A 19,594-nucleotide genomic window follows, 5' to 3' on the forward strand; every position below is an offset into this window, starting at 1 on the left:
TTGTTGCATCCTAGTTCACCCAAGAGTAAGAAATGTTTAAACATAAGGGGGTTTGTAATAGATACTCAAGTGCTTTTGCTAGAAAGCAGCCAACTCTTTTTTTTTTTTTGCCAGTCCTGGGGCTTGGACTCAGGGCCTGAGCACTGTCCCTGGCTTCTTCTTGCTCAAGGCTAGCACTCTGCCACTTGAGCCACAGTGCCACTTCTGGCCATTTTCTGTATATGTGGTGCTGGGGAATCGAACCCAGGGCCTCATGTATACGAGGCAAGCACTCTTGCCACTAGGCCATATCCCCAGCCCAGAAGCCAACTCTTCACTGGACCTGCAAACATTCTGTCTCTACAGTGTCATTTCAGTCACCTTAGATTCCTAGGGAAACAGGTCTGACAGGTAAACTTCTTGTGACAAGAGGCAAAGTGAATCTATCCCTACCCTTAAGCACAAATGGCTTTCTTACCCTGACAAAGCAATACCTAACCAATTTGGAGAAAATGGTCATACAGAGCATACCTTTGACCATACCTACTGTTCCCTGCTCCTAATATTATTATTTGTCTCAATTTTTACCATATTTGCTCAACTTCTCACCTCCAGGTTAGGGTATCATCATCCTCAGACAGTCCTAACATCTTCCCACAGCATCTTTCACCCTTGGATAATATACAGCCATGTCATTTTGTGACTACCATAGTTCTGCTGGTTTGACAGCAGAAAGGCCACATTCTCAGCAGTGTCTCTGCCTGATCCAAATCAACTTTCTTGTGTCCTGACAGTGAGACTGTGGACCTGAGTGCCCACATCACCCTCTGTCAGCTGAGATCAGACTGACTTCACCATCCAGATATCTGAAAAAGTTCAGATTACTGAGCACTTGGGAAGGCAAAATGGCCCATAGTTTTAAGATAATGGTTTAAGATAAATATAAATAGATTAAGATAATGGTCCTGTATCCTTACAGTGCCCAGTCCCCATTTCAAGGTTAAACTGGGAAAGACAAAGAGAATCAAGTAGAAAGGCAGGGAGATGCCAATGCACAGGCACAGACCTTCCCACTCCTGGGTATCTTGTGCTCAGTGGCTATACCACTTGGGAATGGCCACAGGAGAAAGCCCTGATTTCTTCACATCTAGTAACCTCTACTTACTGATAAACACCAAGCTGCTGCAGACTTTACTCCAAGTGCTTGTCTCACCCTTTGAGGTATAGTTGGTTCTTCTCTAAACTGCCCTTTGCTTTTGTTTTTATCATAAAAGAAAGGAGGACTTGGGCTGGGGATATGGCCTAGTGGCAAGAGTGCTTGCCTCGTATATATGAGGCCCTGGGTTCAATTCCCCAGCACCACATATACAGAAAATGGCCAGAAGTGGCACTGTGGCTCAAGTGGTAGAGTGCTAGCCTTGAGCAAAAAGAAGCCAGGGACAGTGCTCAGGCCCTAAGTCCAAGCCCCAGGACTGGCCAAAAGAAAAGAAAAAGAAAAAGAAAAAAGAAAAGAAAGTAGGACTTAGCAAACAGCTCAAGTGTAAAGTGCCTGATTGGCAAGCACAAGGACTTAAGTTCAAACCTTAGTACTGCCAGAAAAAGATTACCTATTCCTCAATTATAAATAAACAAAACCTTATAGCAAAGCTTGGAATATGGCCTACTGGCAAGAGTGCTTGCCTCCTATACATGAAGCCCTGGGTTCGATTCCTCAGTACCACATATATAGAAAAAGCCAGAGTGGTATGGTGGCTCAAGTGGTAGAGTGCTAGCCTTGAGCAAAAAGAAGCCAGGGACAGTGCTCAGGCCCTGAGTCCAAGTCCCAGGACTGGCAAAACAAAACAACAACAACAAAACCCCCCAAACATTACAGCACATAAATATTTCTCCCCTACTCTTATCATGTAAGTAATTACTGTGCAAAAAGTTTAGCCATTGTTTCCTGTCCAATTTATCAATACAAAGTCTAAATTCATAAATATTAATTCCTTATGTCATTATTTCCTCTCATTTAGATAACAGAATTGTGAAGCTCCTAAATATTTCTTTTTTTTTTTTTTTGGCCAGTCCTGGGGCTTCGACTCAGGGCCTGAGCACTGTCCCTGGCTTCTTTTTGCTCAAGGCTAGCACTCTGCCACTTGAGCCACAGCACCCCTTCTGGCCGTTTTCTGTATATGTGGTGCTGGGGAATTGAACCCAGGGCCTCATGTATACAAGGCAAGCACTCTTGCCACTAGGCCATATCCCCAGCCCCGCTCCTAAATATTTCTTAAAATAATGTGAGGTCATATTTCATTATTTTTTCATAAACTTAAGTTAGGTTGATAACAGCATCCTTGTTTCCTTCTTTTTTGGTGGTACCTGGGTTGAAATCAGGGTCTTAAGCTTGCTAGGCAGGTCTTCTATCAGTTGAGCCATGCCTCTAGCACCTTTTGCATTGGTTATTTTCTAGGAAGAGTCCTGCTTTATGCCTGGGCTTCAACCTCTTACTTGTGCTTCTGTGTTGCCGGGAATAACAGGCATTTGCACCACTGTGTTCGGCCATGATCCTTTCCCCATAGGTGGGATAACAAGCACATGCCACCTTGCCCAGGCACTGGCTGACTGGTTGAGATGGGAGTCTCAGGACTCTTGTACCTGGTCTTGAATGCTGATCCCCAGATCTCTGCCTCTCAAGTAGTGAGTATTACAAGCTTGTGCCACCATACCTGGTAACATCCTTGTTTTTAATAGATTATATATAATATATCCTTAATATATAAATATATATATCTTATATACATTATATATAAATATAGTATATATCTTACATACTATATCATTAATGTATATTATATAATGTATGTTATAAATATTCATATATATCCTTTTATCAAAAGCATAAATATATATAAGGTGTATGTGTAAATATATATATACGTGTGTGTGTGTGTATGTGTGTGTAATTTGAAAGTAGTGATATTCCCATCTCAACCAGCCAGTGAGGTTGACACATATCTGTAATCCCAGCTATGCAGGAGTCATTGGCAGGAGGAATGGTCTGCAACTGGGCCTAGACCAAAAGCTCAAGACCCTACCTGAAAAATAAGGCAAAAAGGGATGGGGGTGGCTCAAGTAATGGAGCACCTGCCTACCAAGTACAAAGTCCTGAGTTCAAACCCAAGGACTACCAAAAAAAAGTTCTATATTCCAAAATACTATAGTGTTTCCATAGAGGTTAGCAGTCTCACAAAGCCTGAAAGCTAGAGAGAAGTTTTTCTAATTATTCACATGTTCCAACTGATTATAATTTAAAGAGAAAATGAAAAACAATAATGGTAGACTTAAGAGTCACCAAATGAGCTGGACAAAGCCAACCATGGCTGTAATGCCAGCATTGGGAAGCGGAGGCAGGAAGATTCCAAGCTCCAAGCCACCTTGGGCTACACAGCAAGATCTTGTCTGAAAAAATAGTCAGTAAATAATATGCATAGTTCTCTAAAGACCAGACTAAATCTCAGCATGATGGTATGGTGGTGCATGCCTATAATCCCAGCATTATGATGGGCAGAGGCAGTATGATTTCAGGTGTGAGGCCAGGTTGATTACATAGTGACATTCTCTCTAACAAACCTACGGGCTGTAAGAAGACCAAACAAAATTAGAAGACTCTGTGACTGTTTACACTGTGGTTCTCCTTCTATTAATGTGAGTTACCAAGAAGTTGAGGGTTGTGTAGTATAAAGAGAAGTATGGATTTGAGACAAACTATGCATATGAAACTACGGAATGCTTGCAGGCCTGTGTTTCTCAAGTATGAGAGTGAAGGAGTGAACTAGATATCTCAAAGATCCACTGTAGCTCTCAATTCTATACAGAATTGAGGTTGCTGCAAAGAGCATAAAGCCATAAAAACCAGAATATTACTTCATATCAAGAGCTATAACACTAATTTATCCAGAGCTATAATTTTCATTGTAAGAACTTGATGGATGAAAAAAATGACTGCCAAAAAACAGTTTCCAAAAGTTCATTAGTCCTTTGTACAATACCTGATCACTGGATAAATTCCATACACCATTGATTTTATCATAAACATGCTCTTGTGGTAATAATTTTAATTGCTTGTTTTGAATTAGTGCACTTCTCAATTTGAAATCGCGATACATCTTAGAAGTTTCATATGCCCTATAAAAAAACAAACAAAAGGCTAATCCAAACTGAAAATGTGGTTTTCTTAGGCTATGTTTACTTATCTAATAATACATACATATACATATATATATAAAACACACACATACATGTTAGTACTTATGCACTTCATTCAAATAATTATAGCAAATTAAATTTTTTTTTTTTTTTTTTTTTTTGCCAGTCCTGGGCCTTGGACTCAGGGCCTGAGCACTGTCCCTGGCTTCTTTTTGCTCAAGGCTAGCATCCTGCCACTTGAGCCACAGCGCCACTTCTGGCCATTTTCTTTATATGTGGTGCTGGGGAATTGAACCTAGGACCTAATGTATACAAAGCGAGCACCCTTGCCACTAGGCCATATCCCCAGCCCGCAAATTAAATTTTTTTTCAGGGTTTTCGGAGCATGGGACATGGAGGCGCTGGAGGTGCCAGAGATGAACCTGGGGCCACGAGAGATGAACTGATAACTCAAGTCACACAGCTAAATAAGTAGCAGAGCTGGGATTAGAACTCAGGTTTCCTGCTTTCCAAGACTGTTAAAATGAGTCTACAGAAGCAAACCCCCAGTGACTTCTTAAAGCAAATCATCAGATGGACAGTTGTAGTAAAATTAAATTCTGGAGTAGATTGTCAAGGGGTCCTGGCTTGCCTGGATGGCTACATGAACATAACCCTGGAGCAGACAGAGGAATATGTAAATGGACAGCTGAAGAACAAATATAGGGATGCATTTTTCCAAGGAAACAATGTGTTGTACATCAGCACCCAGAAGAGAAGAATGTGAAGGCACCCAGGAAGCAGTTCATTTCATATTTAGATGTAATTTATATGAAATGTTTTTCTATTTTATGGGGTTCTTTTGTGATATAATTTGTCCAGTTTTCATAATGGTGATTTTTTTCCCTGATATATGAGTAAGGTATATAAAATTATGATTGACTTGTAAAGAATTGCTCATTTAAGTTTCATTTTCTTTTTACATGTGTCAGTATACAAAATGCTAAAAAGAATTAAGAGAAATACCAAAACCGATTTCTTCCTTCAAGATTATTTAAAAAAAAAATTTTTTTTTCAGCTGGCTATGGTAGTGCACATCTGTAATCCTAGAACCTGAGAGGTAAAATTTTATGCCAACATAAATTATACCTCTGTAAAAAATTAAACAATTGGGCTGGGGATATGGCCTAGTGGCGAGAGAGCTTGCCTCGTATACATGAGGCCCTGGGTTCGATTCCCCAGCACCACATATATAGAAAATGGCCAGAAGTGGCGCTGTGGCTCAAGTGGCAGAGTGCTAGCCTTGAGCAAAAAGAAGCCAGGGACAGTGCTCAGGCCCTGAGTCCAAGGCCCAGGACTGGCCAAAAAAAAAAAATTAAACATTTATATAAATTTTACAATCATCAACAAAATTAAAAATAAAATGAATTTGAAGTTGAGAAATACTGGTAACATTTAGAGCAGAAAATGATCTAATTTTGTTTTTTCTTTCATTTGGTATAATTATATGAAATATAAATCAAAACAATTATATTTCTTGTCATCTTAGCCTAGATCTGTCTCTCTCTCCCCCTCTCTCTTACTCTGACTCTCTCCCTCCCTTTTTGCTCCCTCCCTCCTCCCTTCTCTCTTTCTTTCTTGGAAGTACTGGTATTTTAACTCTGAACTTCATATATTACAAGACAAGTGTTTTACCACTTAAGCCATCTTCTAGTCACTTTCTCCTGTAGGCATTTTCCAGCTAGGGTCTTCAACATTCTGATCCATGCCTCCTGAGTTGAGAAGGGGCTCCAAACTTTCCTGCGCTGACCTCAAACCACGATCCTCCTTATCACTGTCTTCTCAGTGCTGGGATTATTGGTATGCACTAACATGTCTGGTGTCTTACATGTTTCATAAATTCCTTTAGAGAGATTATTGAATTATAATGTGTTCTCCTAAGTAGCTTCAGGATATTTGCTGTGAATCTTGGTAAAAGATATTGTAATAACTTCTAAACTTTGTCCTCTAAATCTTTATATCACAGAACTTAAAAATATATAATTACCCACAAACGATTACTGTACCTGCGTACTGCAATCACAGAAGTAAAAAGTCTAGGACTTCCAGGAACCAAATTTGTAAATATAAATTCAAAGCGAGTAGTGTTACATTTTGTTAGTATATAAAGAGCTTCAGTTTGACCTCGTAATTTCTGTAAGAACAAATTTATTTAAAAGTTCAGATTTGAAGAATAATTTCTCATTTAAAGTGCAAACAAACATTAACAAAACAAACATTAAGATTTCTCAGACTTACAGAGTTAGCAGTCCTTATTGTAATATTCAATATGCAGTTGTAACCAATAGCTAAAATAAGAAAAATCAAAGAATTTAAAGAACATGATAAAGTAAACTGAGAAAAATATTATTGTAAAAAACATCCAGAACTTTAGTTTTAAAAACTAGACATATACAAAATCCAACTTCAGCTGGGCACTAGTAGCTCACTCACATAGTCCTAGTTACTTAAGAGGCTGAAATCTGAGAATTCAGGTTCAAAGTTAGTCCCTGCAGATAAATCCAAGAGACTTTTATTTCAAATTAACCAGCAAAAAGCTGGAAATGGAGGTATGGCTCAAATGACAGAACACCAGCCTTGAGCAAAACAGCCAACCAAAAGCACAACATGCTGAGTTCAAGCCCCAGTATTGGCACAAAAAAGAAAGAAAGAAGGAAAGAAAGAGAAGGAAAAAAAAGAAATACAACTTAAAAATTTTTGTGACTTACAAATTTAGTTAAACCAGTCAATTCTGCCTCTTTGGACAAACAAAATTACTTATAACCCCAGAAAAAAAGGTATATGCTTTTCTCAAACCCATATAGCATTATTTATTGAAAATCTTGGCACCCCTCATCAAAAGAAAAAGTCTTACTGGATAATCTAAAATAGTATTAAAAAGTGGGGCTGGGGATATAGCCTAGTGGCAAGAGTGCCTGCCTCGGATACACGAGGCCCTAGGTTCGATTCCCCAGCACCACATATACAGAAAACGGCCAGAAGCGGCGCTGTGGCTCAAGTGGCAGAGTGCTAGCCTTGAGTGGGAAGAAGCCAGGGACAGTGCTCAGGCCCTGAGTTCAAGGCCCAGGACTGGCCAAAAAAAAAAAAATAGTATTAAAAAGTGATACCAATTTACAATAATGAAGACTATTTTCATTAGAATTTAAATCTTCCTTTTGGTTTTCTTGAAAAAAGGTTATAGCAAGCTGTCAAAGACAAGCCAAAACAAACAAAACAAAACCATTCATTGTAAAAGCACTAATTGTAAAAAGCACTAATATATATATATATATATATATGTATATGTGCAAGATACAGAATAGGGAGGCTAAAAAGCAAGAAAAAGCCATTTTTTTGTATTATGGTGCAGTCTGTGTTTAGGTCAGTCTCTCAGGTTTTAAAAATCAATTTTCTATGTATTTCATAATATAGCTTTGTGTGTGTGTGTTTGTGTATGTGCTGGTCCTGGGGTTTGAATTCAGGGCCTGAGCCCTGTTCCTCAGCTTTTGTGCTCAAGGCTAGTGCTCTATCACTTGAACCAAAGAGCCATTTCTGGTTTGTTTGTTTTCTTTTTTAGTAGGTACTTGGAGATTAAGAGTCTCTTGGACTTTCTTGACTGGGCTGGCTTTGAACCTAAATTCTCAGATCTAAGCCTCCTAAGTAGCTGGGATTACAGGTGTGAGCCACCAATGCCCAGCCATAGTATAGCCTTTTTATATTAAAATCTGCCACCCAACTTCCTTGATGAAAGATTATTTTTTCCTTAAGAGGTTTATCTAGTGAGAATACTTACAAAGATTGACTCGAATTAATGCCAAAGAATGCCAGATAATTCTTAAATTTGTTACTAAGAGTCTACCTAAAAGCAAACAAATGACGAGAAATTGATTAGCTTAAGAAATGATCCATATCTGCAGTACAGAATGAAGGGGATGCAAAACTTTTTTCTGTACATCTGTTCTAGGTACTAACAAGTGACAGCTGTAGAAAGGATTCAGGTATTCGTGGACAATAGCTTGGTTTTGTTATAAGATTCCCTTAATTCCTAGCAGCTCATATGTGGACATACGGTATAATATAATTATAAAAGTACTCACTAAAATAACATATACACACTAGTTCCTGCCATAAGAGTGCTATCTTAGAAGTTTTCGTTTAAATTAGCCATATACTTATATACCCAATTTAGTTAGTGGAAAAGGCGGAAGTCTATAAGGCTTTGCACTTTTCATTCTTAGCAACAGCCTGATGTTCTCATACAAAAGTACAAGGTTAGATGCACTTAATTTCTCAAAGTGTATCCTGTAGAATGGTGGACCCTATATGGTCTGCTCTGTAGTACAGATGATCCAAGAAGGGAGCAAAAGAGTCCTATGGTAAATTTTATGTTACAGAAATTTACAATATAGTTGCACATTACAATAGCTTTAAGAAATCTTGAAATAAGAAAACACACTGAACTTTGTTAAATACAATTATCTAACAAATTATAACCACAGGATATGTGTATGTGTGTTTGTGTGTCCTGGGGCTTGAACTCAGGGCCTGAGTGCTATCCCTGAGCTTCTTTGCTCACAGCTAGTGCTCTACCACTTGAGCCAAAGCTCCACTTCCTTCAGGATTCTTTTTATGAGTAATTTACCATACTCTTTCTTCCTTGAAACCTAATATGCCTAAAATCAGAAAAACCTGGCAAAGAATGATGAAAGGGGTGATAGTGACCAAGATGTGTTGTACACACATACTGAGTGGTTGAGTGGCAACCCCTTTGTATAATTACTTAAAAGATAATAAACTAGGCCTACAGGAGTATTGGACTGAGTTGGGATAGAAATTAGGTTCTGAAAGAATTAAAATTAAAAGGAAGGCAATCTTAGGGGAAAATTTAGGAAATTACATACTATTTGGCAAATAATAAGTAACCCAATATGGATAGAACATATGTGTGGTTTACACATCACAGAGGACTTAGCACTGCATCAATGATAGGTTCAAGAGAAAACAGATGGCGCCTAAAGAGGACAATGAAGATTATTTGCAGATGGACTTATTACAAGTATGGATGGAATGTCAGAATCATAGGTGAGTCAGCAGACCTACTACCTCCCCAGACCCAAAGGACAGAGCAGTTAACATAACCTGGAAGGAACAAGAGCCCTTGAAGCTGACATTATAGAGAGAAGAGACATAGCGCCAGCCTTTCATTCAGAGAGAACCCAGGAAGATTCTCACACCTCCCTTTGATCTTCTGCCCAGGAAGAACCTTTTGATGTAAGCAAAACAAGCCATCTTTCCAGGTCCAGGGGAAAGGAGTAGAACAAGGTGCTAGACCTGGAAGGACAAATGTAACATAGCTGCACAGCCAGAAAAGATTGTTAATGGACCAGCTAGAAGTTCTTCGATGCTAGACCAAGCAATTCAGAGTTAGACCCATTAGTAATGGAGGGAATAGAGTTGAGGTCAAGTTTAGGATTATAGATTTTTGAGAAGCAAATAATGTCATCTTACTGATTCAGGAAGCAAAGTAAGTACTTTAGCTCATCACTTAGCTATGTGATCTTGGAAAACTTAATCAAACTCTGTTTCTGAGTTACTTCATGCGAATAGTAAACATTCAAAATGTTAGGAGCTGTTATGCTTTTTAATATTTTAATTATTTTGAGATGGGACCTTGTTGTCCAGGCTTGTCTGGAACTTGTAGGCTCAAATGAGCCCAAAGTAGGTAGGTCTACAGTTGTGTACCATGGTGCTAAGCTTTATACTTTAATGTTTTGCAACTAACTTTTATGACTTTTTATATATTGCTAGGTACTGGTGGCTCACATCTGTAATTCTAGCTACTCAGGAGGTTGAGATATGATGATTGATTATGAGACTCTTATTTCCAATTAACTATCAAAAAATCAGAAGTGGAGATATGGCTTAAGTGGTAGAACCCCATCCTTGAGTGGGAAGCAAAATGAGAGCTCAAAGCCCTAAAATCAAATCCTAGTACACACACACACACACACACACACACACACACACGCGTGCGCGTGCGCATGCGCACGCACAAACTATGGATACATTGGATTCTTTTTTCTTTTGCCAGTCCTGGACTTGAACTGAGGGCATGGGCACTGTCCCTGAGCTTTTGCTCAAGGCTAGCACTCTACCATTTGAGCCACTGTACCATTTCTGGCTTTTTCTGTGTATGTGGTACTGAGGAATTAAACCCAGGGCTTCATGCATGTTAGGCAAGCACTTTATCACTAAGCCACATTCCCAGTCCCTGGATTATTATTTCCTTAAGACAATATTTTGTCTGTACAACTGGGCTACAAACACAGAATATCTACTAATGTTTTAATGCTATTACAGTATCCCTGGAACAACCACATCTATTTTTTTTTCTCTTGATGATCTTTGATGAAGTTTCTTGGATTTCTATGCTACCTCTTTTCTCCTAAAGGACTTCTCTTCCTATAGCTTCAAACCTGGTGTTTCAGGCCTGGATTTTTTTCTATCTCACCTGCTGTCCCTGTTTCTTTTAATCTCCATAATATTAATCTTCCAAACACTGCCCTGTTTGATTCTCACGTGGTTTCAGTGCAAAAGCTAATCTGATCATTTCAGGCAGTATACTTGGGAGTTGACTGGCTTAAACAGGCTAATCTTCTAGGGTACTTATAGTTCTAAAATAGGGGCTCCTAGACCAACAGCATCTTAACTTAGTTGTTTTCAAATGGCTAGGAAGGAATGTAGACAGATGTTTGGAAAGCAAGATTTTTCTTTTCTTTTCGACCTCCTTTTAGCCCAGAAGCTTTGGATACTGCTATAGTTTCATTTATAGAGGTTTCTGATTCTGTGTTCACACATGCCCATAAATATCCAATAGTTTTGTGGGGTTTTTTTTCCCCACTAAAAGTAGGGTTTCAGGCACTGTGATGTAGATTTTTGGCTGGAGAATGTTTTCCTCCCTCTCTCCTCCAAAGTACTAGTGCAGTATTCTCTACTCATATTTGATAAATCAAAAATGATCTATTACCCACCAGTCTTTGTCTATACTGAAGGACTGTCTGTTACATTAAGTATTTTTTCCAATCTGTAGAAAAACACCACAAATTTTTCTTGACTTCTTCAAGTTAATTCAGATTTCAGCAAGATATAGCCATTGTGACAGTGGAATTGTTGTCCCACCCCCAAGGCACAAACCAAGACTATGTTTGCTGTCACACCTCCAAAATTCACCCTCACCTTGGCCTGAATGATGCCAGAAAACATTTCAGAAATGATCTAAGCATTCCTATAAGGACAGGCTCTAGCCACTGAAAGGATCTGCCCAGAGCTGGCAGTGACAACAGGTTCTTCTGCCGCTCATTTTCTTTCTCTTCCTTCTTCTCCCCTTCCCTCTTTCCCCTGCTGTGAACTTTTATGCTTAGGACTAGCACTCTGCCACTTGGTAGTTAATTGGAGGTAAGAGTCTTGTGGACTTTCCAGTTGGGCTGGCTTCAAACTACGATCCTCAGATTTCAGCCCCCAGAGTAGTTAGGATTACAGTCGTAGCAACTGGCATCAGGCTCCCAAGTCCTTTTTGGGGAGTCAGATCAGAACTATCCCATGACACTTGAAAATAGGGCTCCTCTTGGAGTCTTAACAGTTTCGTTGGATAAAGAAAAGTTCTGATGTCAGAGATGGACTGAAGTTGAGGAAGAACCTATGTTCTCTGGCTGGAAGTTTAAAGGCTACTCTTTGTTTTATTTAAGTCTAAGAAAACCCTGTGGGTTTAATTTTTCTGTGATTACATCTGCATATGATGCTGTTTCATATATAAGAATCTGTATTTCATATAAGAATCTGTATTTGTAAATATAAAATTCATTAGAAATATGCTTACCTCTATCCCCATTGTTTCCTTTGGTGTCTTCAATAGAATCTAAACAATCAATAAGGACTTCTCCAGGTCTTGTTTTCATTTGTCTAAAATAAATACAAAAGTGTTAATGTTTTAACTAAACTCCATCCACTTAGAATCTACTTAGGGAAAAGAAGAGACATATAGGCATACGAAGAAGAGACATATATAGGCATATAAATAGCTGATAGTAACTGCAGAGCTTCTGCACGGCAAAGGACATAGCTTGCAAGATAAATAGAAAGCCCTCACATTGGGAGAAGATCTTCACTGGCCATACAATAGACAAGGGCCTCATATCTAAAATATACATAGAACTCAAAAAATTAAGTTCCCCCAGAACAAATCCTTACAGAAACAACTGCCCCCTTAATAAATGGGCTAAAAACCTAAAGAGAGACTTCTCTGAAGAGGAAATGAGAATGGCCAAGAGGCACATGAAGAAGTGCTCAAATCATTGCCTATAAAAGAAATGCAAATCAAAACGACATTGAGATTCCACCTCACCCCAATAAGAATGTCCATTACCAAGAAAACTAATAATAACAGATGCTGGAGGGGATGTGTCCAAAAGGGAATGCTACTACACTGTTGGTAGAAGTGTAAACTTGTTCAACCACTCTGGAAAGCAGTATGGAGGTTCCTCAAAAGACTAAACACAGAGCTCCCCTACAACCCAGCATCCTTACTTTTGGGCATCTACCCAAAGGATTACAAGCAAGACCACACTAAAGCTACCAGCACAACTATGTTCATCACAGCACAATTTACCATTGCCAAAATATGGAACCAAACTAGATGCCCCTCAGTAGATAAATGGATAAAGAAAATGTGGTACATATATACAATGGAATTCTATGCTTCCATCAGAAAGAATGGCATTGCCCCATTTGTAAGGAAATGGAAAGATTTGGAAAAAAAATCATACTAAGTGAAGTGATCCAGACCTGAAGAGACATAGAATATATGTTTTTCCTCATTGGTAATAATTAGCACAGGTCTAGGATAGTCCTAGCAGAAGATCACAATAGCTCGATAGCTATGTACATATGAACATAAGATGATGCTAAGTGAAATGAACTCCAAGTTATGGAAATAAGTGGTTTATTATTGTTGTTATTTGCAATGTACCATGTGAAATTATGCCATTTTCTTTTGTCTTTCTCCCGAGGGTTTTACCACTGATGTCACTGTACTTGATTTTGGTACCCTGGGTATTGTATATGTATTTATTGAAACTAGGGAAGGTAAAGGGAACATCAAAATGGAGAGACAAAGGATAAAAGGTGAACCAGTGCAACAGCAATACTTACAAAACCATATGCTGTAAACCAGCTGTACAACCCATGGGGAAGGGGAAATTGAGGAGGGGGGAAGATGGGAGAAAAGTGAGGGGGAGAGCTTGGGAGGTGGAGGAAAAATGAGGCAGGAGGTAACAGAACAAGAAATGTACTCACTGCCTTTCATATGAATCTGTAACCCCCCTGTACCACATTTTGACAAAAAAGGAAAAAAAATGAGGGAAGAGGTAACAAGTTTGTTAAGAAATGTACTCACTGCCTTATGTATGAAACTGTAACCTGTACATCACTGACAATAAATACATTTTTTAAAAAAGAAAAAAAAAATAGCTGTTTTGGGCATTTGCAAATAATCAAGAACTCTGGGCTGGTATTAGGCATGGCTCAATTGGTAGGGGGCCTTCCTTACAAGCTCAAGCCTCCGAGTTCAAACCTCAGTGCTGCACCTAAACACACACACACACACAAAACACAACCTCCAGAACTCAAGGTTCTGCAGTGGCCTGGGGTGAGCAGGGTCACTTGGAAGTAAGCCAGACCTAAAAGTGGGTAGGGTTTGGAGAACTCAACAGAAAAAAGAGGAATGTCTATAATTAAAGACCAAGATCCAGAAAGATTAGGGCATATGATAAGAGGCCGGGAAGAACAAAGATTTCAGTGTGAGAGAAATATAGTTGAACAAAGAGAAACCAGATAATGGAAAACCCCAAATAAATGTGCCCCATTCTGTGGACAACAGAGAACCCGGAGATGTTTCTAAGCATAGGACAGATACAAGGCAGTTAGAGAAAGAATAGTTAAAGGGCTGTGTACAAAGTACCTTTATGAGTACAATTAGTAGGGCACCGGTGGCTCACACCTGTAATCCTAGCTACTGAGGAGGCTGAGATTTGAGGACTGTGGTTCAAAGTCAGACCTAGCAGGAAAGTCCATGAGACTCTTATCGCCAAGTAAATACCAAAAAGCCAGAAGTGGAGCCCAGGCCCTGAGTTCAAGTCCTAGGACCGGCACAAAATAACCGCCCCCCCCCAAAAAGAAACCACCCCAAACCCCCTGAAATCCCAGTTCACTTGGTTGTCGGAACATTCCATCCCCGGGTGGTCCTGAAGGATCCTCTGGGGGCACCAGGGGCGGAGAGCGCAGAATGGAACTGTTCCCTGGCCGCGAACCCGCGGAGGCCCGGGCTGCCCCGGCGTCTCGCGCCGCCCACAGCCCGCGCCCACCTCTCCCACCCCCGCCAGGCTCCGCCCGCGGGTCGCGAATCCGCGCCACGGCGGCCTCCGCAGGCCCCGGGCCCAGGGAGAAGCTCGAAGACTCACTGCGAGTACAAGTCGAAGCGGACCTCGCGGTCTTCCCAGAGTACGTCGAGCACCGACATGATGGCCTGGGCCCGCGGCCTCCACGGTGGAGGAGGCCCTGAGCGTCTCCCCGTCTCCGCGGCAACAGGCTCCCGTCAGGACGTCTACGGCAGGCAACGAGACCCAAACTTCCTGCAGCGAGCGCGCACGCGCTGTCACGTCACTAAGCCGCTTTGAGGCTAGAGGTGTGGGATAGAGTTTGGGGCTTCACCTCTGGCCTACCTTCCTCGCCTCCAAACTGGCCTCCTTTAGCCATTCCACCCTTCCCGCTATTTTTCTACACTTCCAGGAGATTTAGACTTAAAGGTCTACTTAAAGAACAACAAAATAAGCCAACCAACCAACCAAACAAAACAGCCCAGCCGGTTGTCTGTGGCTCAGGCCTGCACTGCAAGCCACTCAGGAGGCTGAGATCTGGTTCAAAGTCAGCCTGGGCAGAAAAGTCTGCGAGACTCTTTATCTCCAATGAACTTCCCAGAAAAAAGCCAGAAGTGGAGCTGTGGCTCAAGTGGCAGAGTGCTAGTCTTAAGCAAAAGAAGCTCAGGGACAGCGCCCAGGCCCTGAGTTCAAGCCCCTGGACCGGCAAAAACCAAAAACCTAAAAACAAAACAACAGCCTGAGATTACATGCATATAATCTTAGCTAAGGATTATGAACTAAGGATTATGAACTAAGGATTATGATTCGAAGCCTACCCTACCTTGAAAGTCCTAACTATCAAAAAGCTGGAATTGGAGCTGTGGTAGAATGCCAGGCGTGAACAAAAAGCTCAGACGCAGCACCTGGCCCTGAGTTCAAGCCCTAGAATGGGCACAATAACAACAACAAAAACACAAAACAGGTCCTGCCTGATCTGCTGATCTGGCCCTCAGACCTTGGGAACCTCCCCTCCCCCTGCCCTGCTCCTTCTGGATAGGCTCCAGGCAGAAAGGCTTAGAGCCTTTGCAGGGCCCCCTTCCCTGTGTGGAGTGCCATGTCCCCAGATTCTGCATGGCCGATTTCTTGTCATTGACGTCTCAGTTCAATTGTCAAGCGCTGAGCAACCTAAACTTGTTAGCATTTCCCTAGCCTCAGGTCCTCAGCTCCTCCCACTAGCCCCCAGATCCACCCACACCTAATAAGCCACCACTGTTCACTACCTAACTACTTCCCCTTTACCCCCAGAGAGAGAAGCTGCCACCTGGATAAGGTGCAGATGCCATGTACCTCCCTCTCCCGTGGGAACTATGGCCCCACTAATAAACCTCCTTATGAACCTTCTTCTCCTGCCTGTGATTATCTCCGTATGGTCCTCTGGGATGGCTGATACCTATGCTTTCAAAACTAAGGGCAGATATTTGGTGTATCTAGTGAACAATGTTATGTGCACAATTGGCACCCAATAAACACCATCGTTTCCAATGTTTCAAGGCACCTTCCTTCCATTCATGACAATTCTTTTTTTTTTTTTTTGCCAGTCGTGGGCCTTGAACTTAGGGCCTGAGCACTGTCCCTGGCTTCTTTTTGCTCAAGGTTAGCACTCTGCCACTTGATCCCAGCGCCACTTCTGGCCTTTTCTTTATATGTGGTGCTGAGGAATCGAACCCAGGGCTTCAAGTATAAGAGGAAAGCACTCTTGCTACTAGGCCATATTCCCAGCCCTCAGGACAATTCTTTAAACCACAGAGTCACCAAGAGTGGTCTGAGGATCCCTGTGTGTCTTCAGTGGTACATTACTTCTAATCATGTCAGCTTTTTTGTGGTTAATTGTAGAAAAGAATTTTTATAAATACTCTTTATAATTATCCTTATCCTGAATACTCTTTATAATTATCCTTCTCATTATCATTATCCGAACATTCTGGCCTTCCATCTCCTTAATTTACCAACAGCCAAGTACCCAACTAGGAACTCAGAGAATGAGCCTCATGCTTATCTTTTTGTTTTTCTCTTCCTGGATGCATTTTCCTCCCCATCTGAAACTCTCAGACTCTCGGGTTATTCGCCTAACCTCCATTTGGAAAGTGGGCAGGCTTTTTAGTTTAATTTCACTGATAAAATGATAGGATTTCTGTGGTGGCCAACCTACCAAAACTAAGTACAGTCATTTATATCCATAGCATAGTACCACTGTATATTCTGCACAGAAGGTAATATTGGTCTCAGGCAGGCTATGGCACTGCACCGATATATCCTGTATCTAAAAAAGAAAAAGGGGGCTGGGAATATGGCCTAGTGGTAAAGTGCTCGCCCTGTATACATGAAGCCCTGGGTTCGATTCCCCAGCACTACATATACAGAAAATGGCCAGAAGTGGCGCTGTGACTCAAGTGGCAGAGTGCTAGCCTTGAGCAAAAAGAAGCCAGGGACAGTGCTCAGGCCCTGAGTCCACACCCCAGGACTGGCTGCAAAAACAAAAAACAAATAAAAAAGAAAAAGGAACTAGGTGCTGGTGGCTCATATAATCTTGCTGATGGTTCCATAATCCTAGATATTTAGGAGGCTGAGATCTGAGAATTGCATATTGAAATCAGCCGAGGCAAAGTCCTAAATTAACCAGCAAAAATCTGGAAGTGGAGTTGTGGCTCAAGTGGTGGAAAAGCAAAATGAGAGCTCAACCCCTAAGTTCAAACTTCAGTACAAAATAAAAATAAGGAAAATATCTGGAATTATGCATATCTCATTATTAATCATTTTATAAAACATTTTCTTATCCTTTGTTGTAAAAACAGGTTTCAGAAAATTGGTTTATAAGTAAAATGTATCTTTTTTTTTTCCAGTCCTGAGGCTTGAAGTTAGGGGTCTGGGCTCTTTTACTCAAGGCTAGCACTCTACCACTTGAACCACAGTTCCATGGATCTCAGCCTCTTGAGTAGCAAGGTTATAGGTGTGAGGCACTGGCACCAAGCATAAAATGCACCTTGATCAATGTCACCCCTTCCTTTGTTCTCTTCCATCTGTCCTAACACCAACCATACCTTCAAGTTATGTGGTTCCATTTTTACATATGGACATTGAATATAATGAGCATTATTAGCTTATCCTTCCTGTCTCTATTGGTCTGCACTCCCTTTTCCATCCTCTCCTCTGGCTAAACTACAATAATTTTAACTTGCATCTCAGAAAAGATTTACTATGGTCCCAGTTATATTAACAGAATGACATTAATACTACATAGCAACACATTTAGAAGATTATTATTTTGTCTTGCAATAAGATTTGTACAGTCCAATTGGGCTTTAATGTTCAATGGGCTGATAAAAGTGCAACCCTTTGCACCATAAAACATAAACCTTACGAATAGAATGCATTTAATCCTTACTGTTCTTTCATGTAACTCGAAAACATGAAACAATCTGATGATGTTAAAACTTTTTACAGTACATTAACCATCAGGTTAAGTTTTAAAGATTAGAGATGTTGGAGGAAGAAGAAAAATATCTATTTTTTGGGATTTCTGCTACTATTGGTTATAACAAAGCTTTAAAAAAAAAATCCCTTCTGGGGCTGGGAATATGGCCTAGTGGCAGAGGGCTTGCCTCAGATACATGAAGCCCTGGGTTTGATTCCTCAGCACCACGTATATAGAAAATGCCAGAAGGGGCACTGTGGCTCAAGTGGTAGAGTGCTGGGCTTGAGCAAAAAGAAGCCAGGGACAGTGCTCAGGCCTTGAGTTCAAGCCCCAGGACTGGCAAAAAAAAAAAAAAATCCTTTCTGTAAGCTGTAATATGACTGATACTTATAAAAGCCTGCACTTTGAAAACTGCCTTTTAGAAGACTGTTAATTTTAAGACAGCTGGACACTGATAGCTCCCTCCTATAATCCTATTTATTCTGGAGGCTGAGATCTGAGGATCTCCATTAGAAGCCAGCCAGGGAAGACAAATCTGAAGGACTCATCCCCAATTAACCACCACAAAGCTGGAAGTAGCGCTGTGGTCCAAGTGTTAGAGCACCAGCCTTGAATAAAAAAGGCAAGTGAAAACATGAGGTTCAAGCCCCTCTACTTGCACACAAGTGCTTGCACTCCACCATGTTATCTTTAGACCACTCATATCGTGACTAGTGGGAGAAAACAAAGCAACCTAGAGGGAAGCTGAAGTAGGTAAGGCAATTTTAACAGCATGGCAGGAGGTCCTTTGAATGATGTGCACAGTAGACTTTGATTTAAAAGCTTCTGGAGGATTATGATGTCAATCTTATTTCAAAAAAATTTTAGTTGGGCTAGCAGCATGGCTCAAGTAGTAAAGCACCTGTGTAGCAAGTTAAAGGTCCTGAGTTCAATCAACCCTCAGTATTACCAAAATTTTTTTTTTTATTCAGCTGTCAACACAAAGGCTTTGCATGACAATTTTTTGCCTGGTAAAGTCAGAAAGTGGAGTAAATTTTCATGTTTAGGATAGGAACAGAAAAAGGGGCTGTGAAGACAGCTATAATTTTTTTCGTATGTGTGTGTTGGTAAAAAGGCTTGAAATTGTGACCTTGTGCTGTTGCTCAGCTTGCTTACACCACTTGAGCCATACCTCTAGTCCAGCATCTTACTAGTTAATTGAAGATAGAGGTCTCACAGATTTTTCTGCCTGGGCTGGCTTTGAACTGTGGTCCTCCAGGTTTCAGACTCCTGAATAGCTAGGATTATAGCCATGGCCACTAGTACCTTGTAAATTGACCTGTTTTACTTTTATCTTTTAAAGATTTGTGTGTATGTTTGTGAACTGGAGTTTGTACTCAGGGCCTTGCAGTTATTAGGCAGGCACTTGGGCCTCACCCCCCAGCCCATACCTCTTTGTTGTTGTTGTTTGTGGGGCTTGAAGTCAGAGCCTGGGTGCTGTCCATTAGCTCTTTTGCTCAAGGTTTTGGTCTACTACTTTGTGCCA

General features: G+C 40.8%; 2 protein-coding genes across 4 annotated transcripts in view; one reads left to right on the top strand and one right to left on the bottom strand.

Moving 5' to 3' along the window:
* The window catches only part of Bbs5 (Bardet-Biedl syndrome 5), a 44,055-nt gene extending 29,236 nt beyond the window's left edge, over positions 1-14,819 (bottom strand). For all 3 annotated transcript variants that reach the window (XM_048345282.1, XM_048345281.1, XM_048345283.1), the window contains exons 1-6: positions 14,700-14,819; positions 12,062-12,144; positions 7,979-8,044; positions 6,445-6,494; positions 6,213-6,340; positions 4,011-4,146 (exon numbers count right to left, since the gene is read on the bottom strand). In XM_048345282.1, the coding sequence (XP_048201239.1) occupies positions 4,011-4,146; positions 6,213-6,340; positions 6,445-6,494; positions 7,979-8,044; positions 12,062-12,144; positions 14,700-14,758 (522 nt within the window). In that variant the 5' untranslated portion in view covers positions 14,759-14,819. The remainder of the gene's footprint in view (positions 1-4,010; positions 4,147-6,212; positions 6,341-6,444; positions 6,495-7,978; positions 8,045-12,061; positions 12,145-14,699) is intronic.
* Positions 4,691-5,138, top strand: LOC125350585 (U6 snRNA-associated Sm-like protein LSm6). Its single transcript, XM_048345284.1, has one exon. The coding sequence runs from the start codon at positions 4,691-4,693 to the stop codon at positions 4,931-4,933; it is 243 nt and encodes an 80-aa protein (XP_048201241.1). The 3' UTR covers positions 4,934-5,138.
* Positions 14,820-19,594: the final 4,775 nt, after the last annotated feature.

The sequence above is a fragment of the Perognathus longimembris genome, chromosome 4 (genome assembly GCF_023159225.1).
Source record: "Perognathus longimembris pacificus isolate PPM17 chromosome 4, ASM2315922v1, whole genome shotgun sequence".
Taxonomy (NCBI): domain Eukaryota; kingdom Metazoa; phylum Chordata; class Mammalia; order Rodentia; family Heteromyidae; genus Perognathus; species Perognathus longimembris.

Bases quoted from the DNA above. Each gene is read 5' to 3' on its own strand.
- LOC125350585 (XM_048345284.1), top strand. From the start codon at position 4,691: ATGAGTCTACAGAAGCAAACCCCCAGTGACTTCTTAAAGCAAATCATC.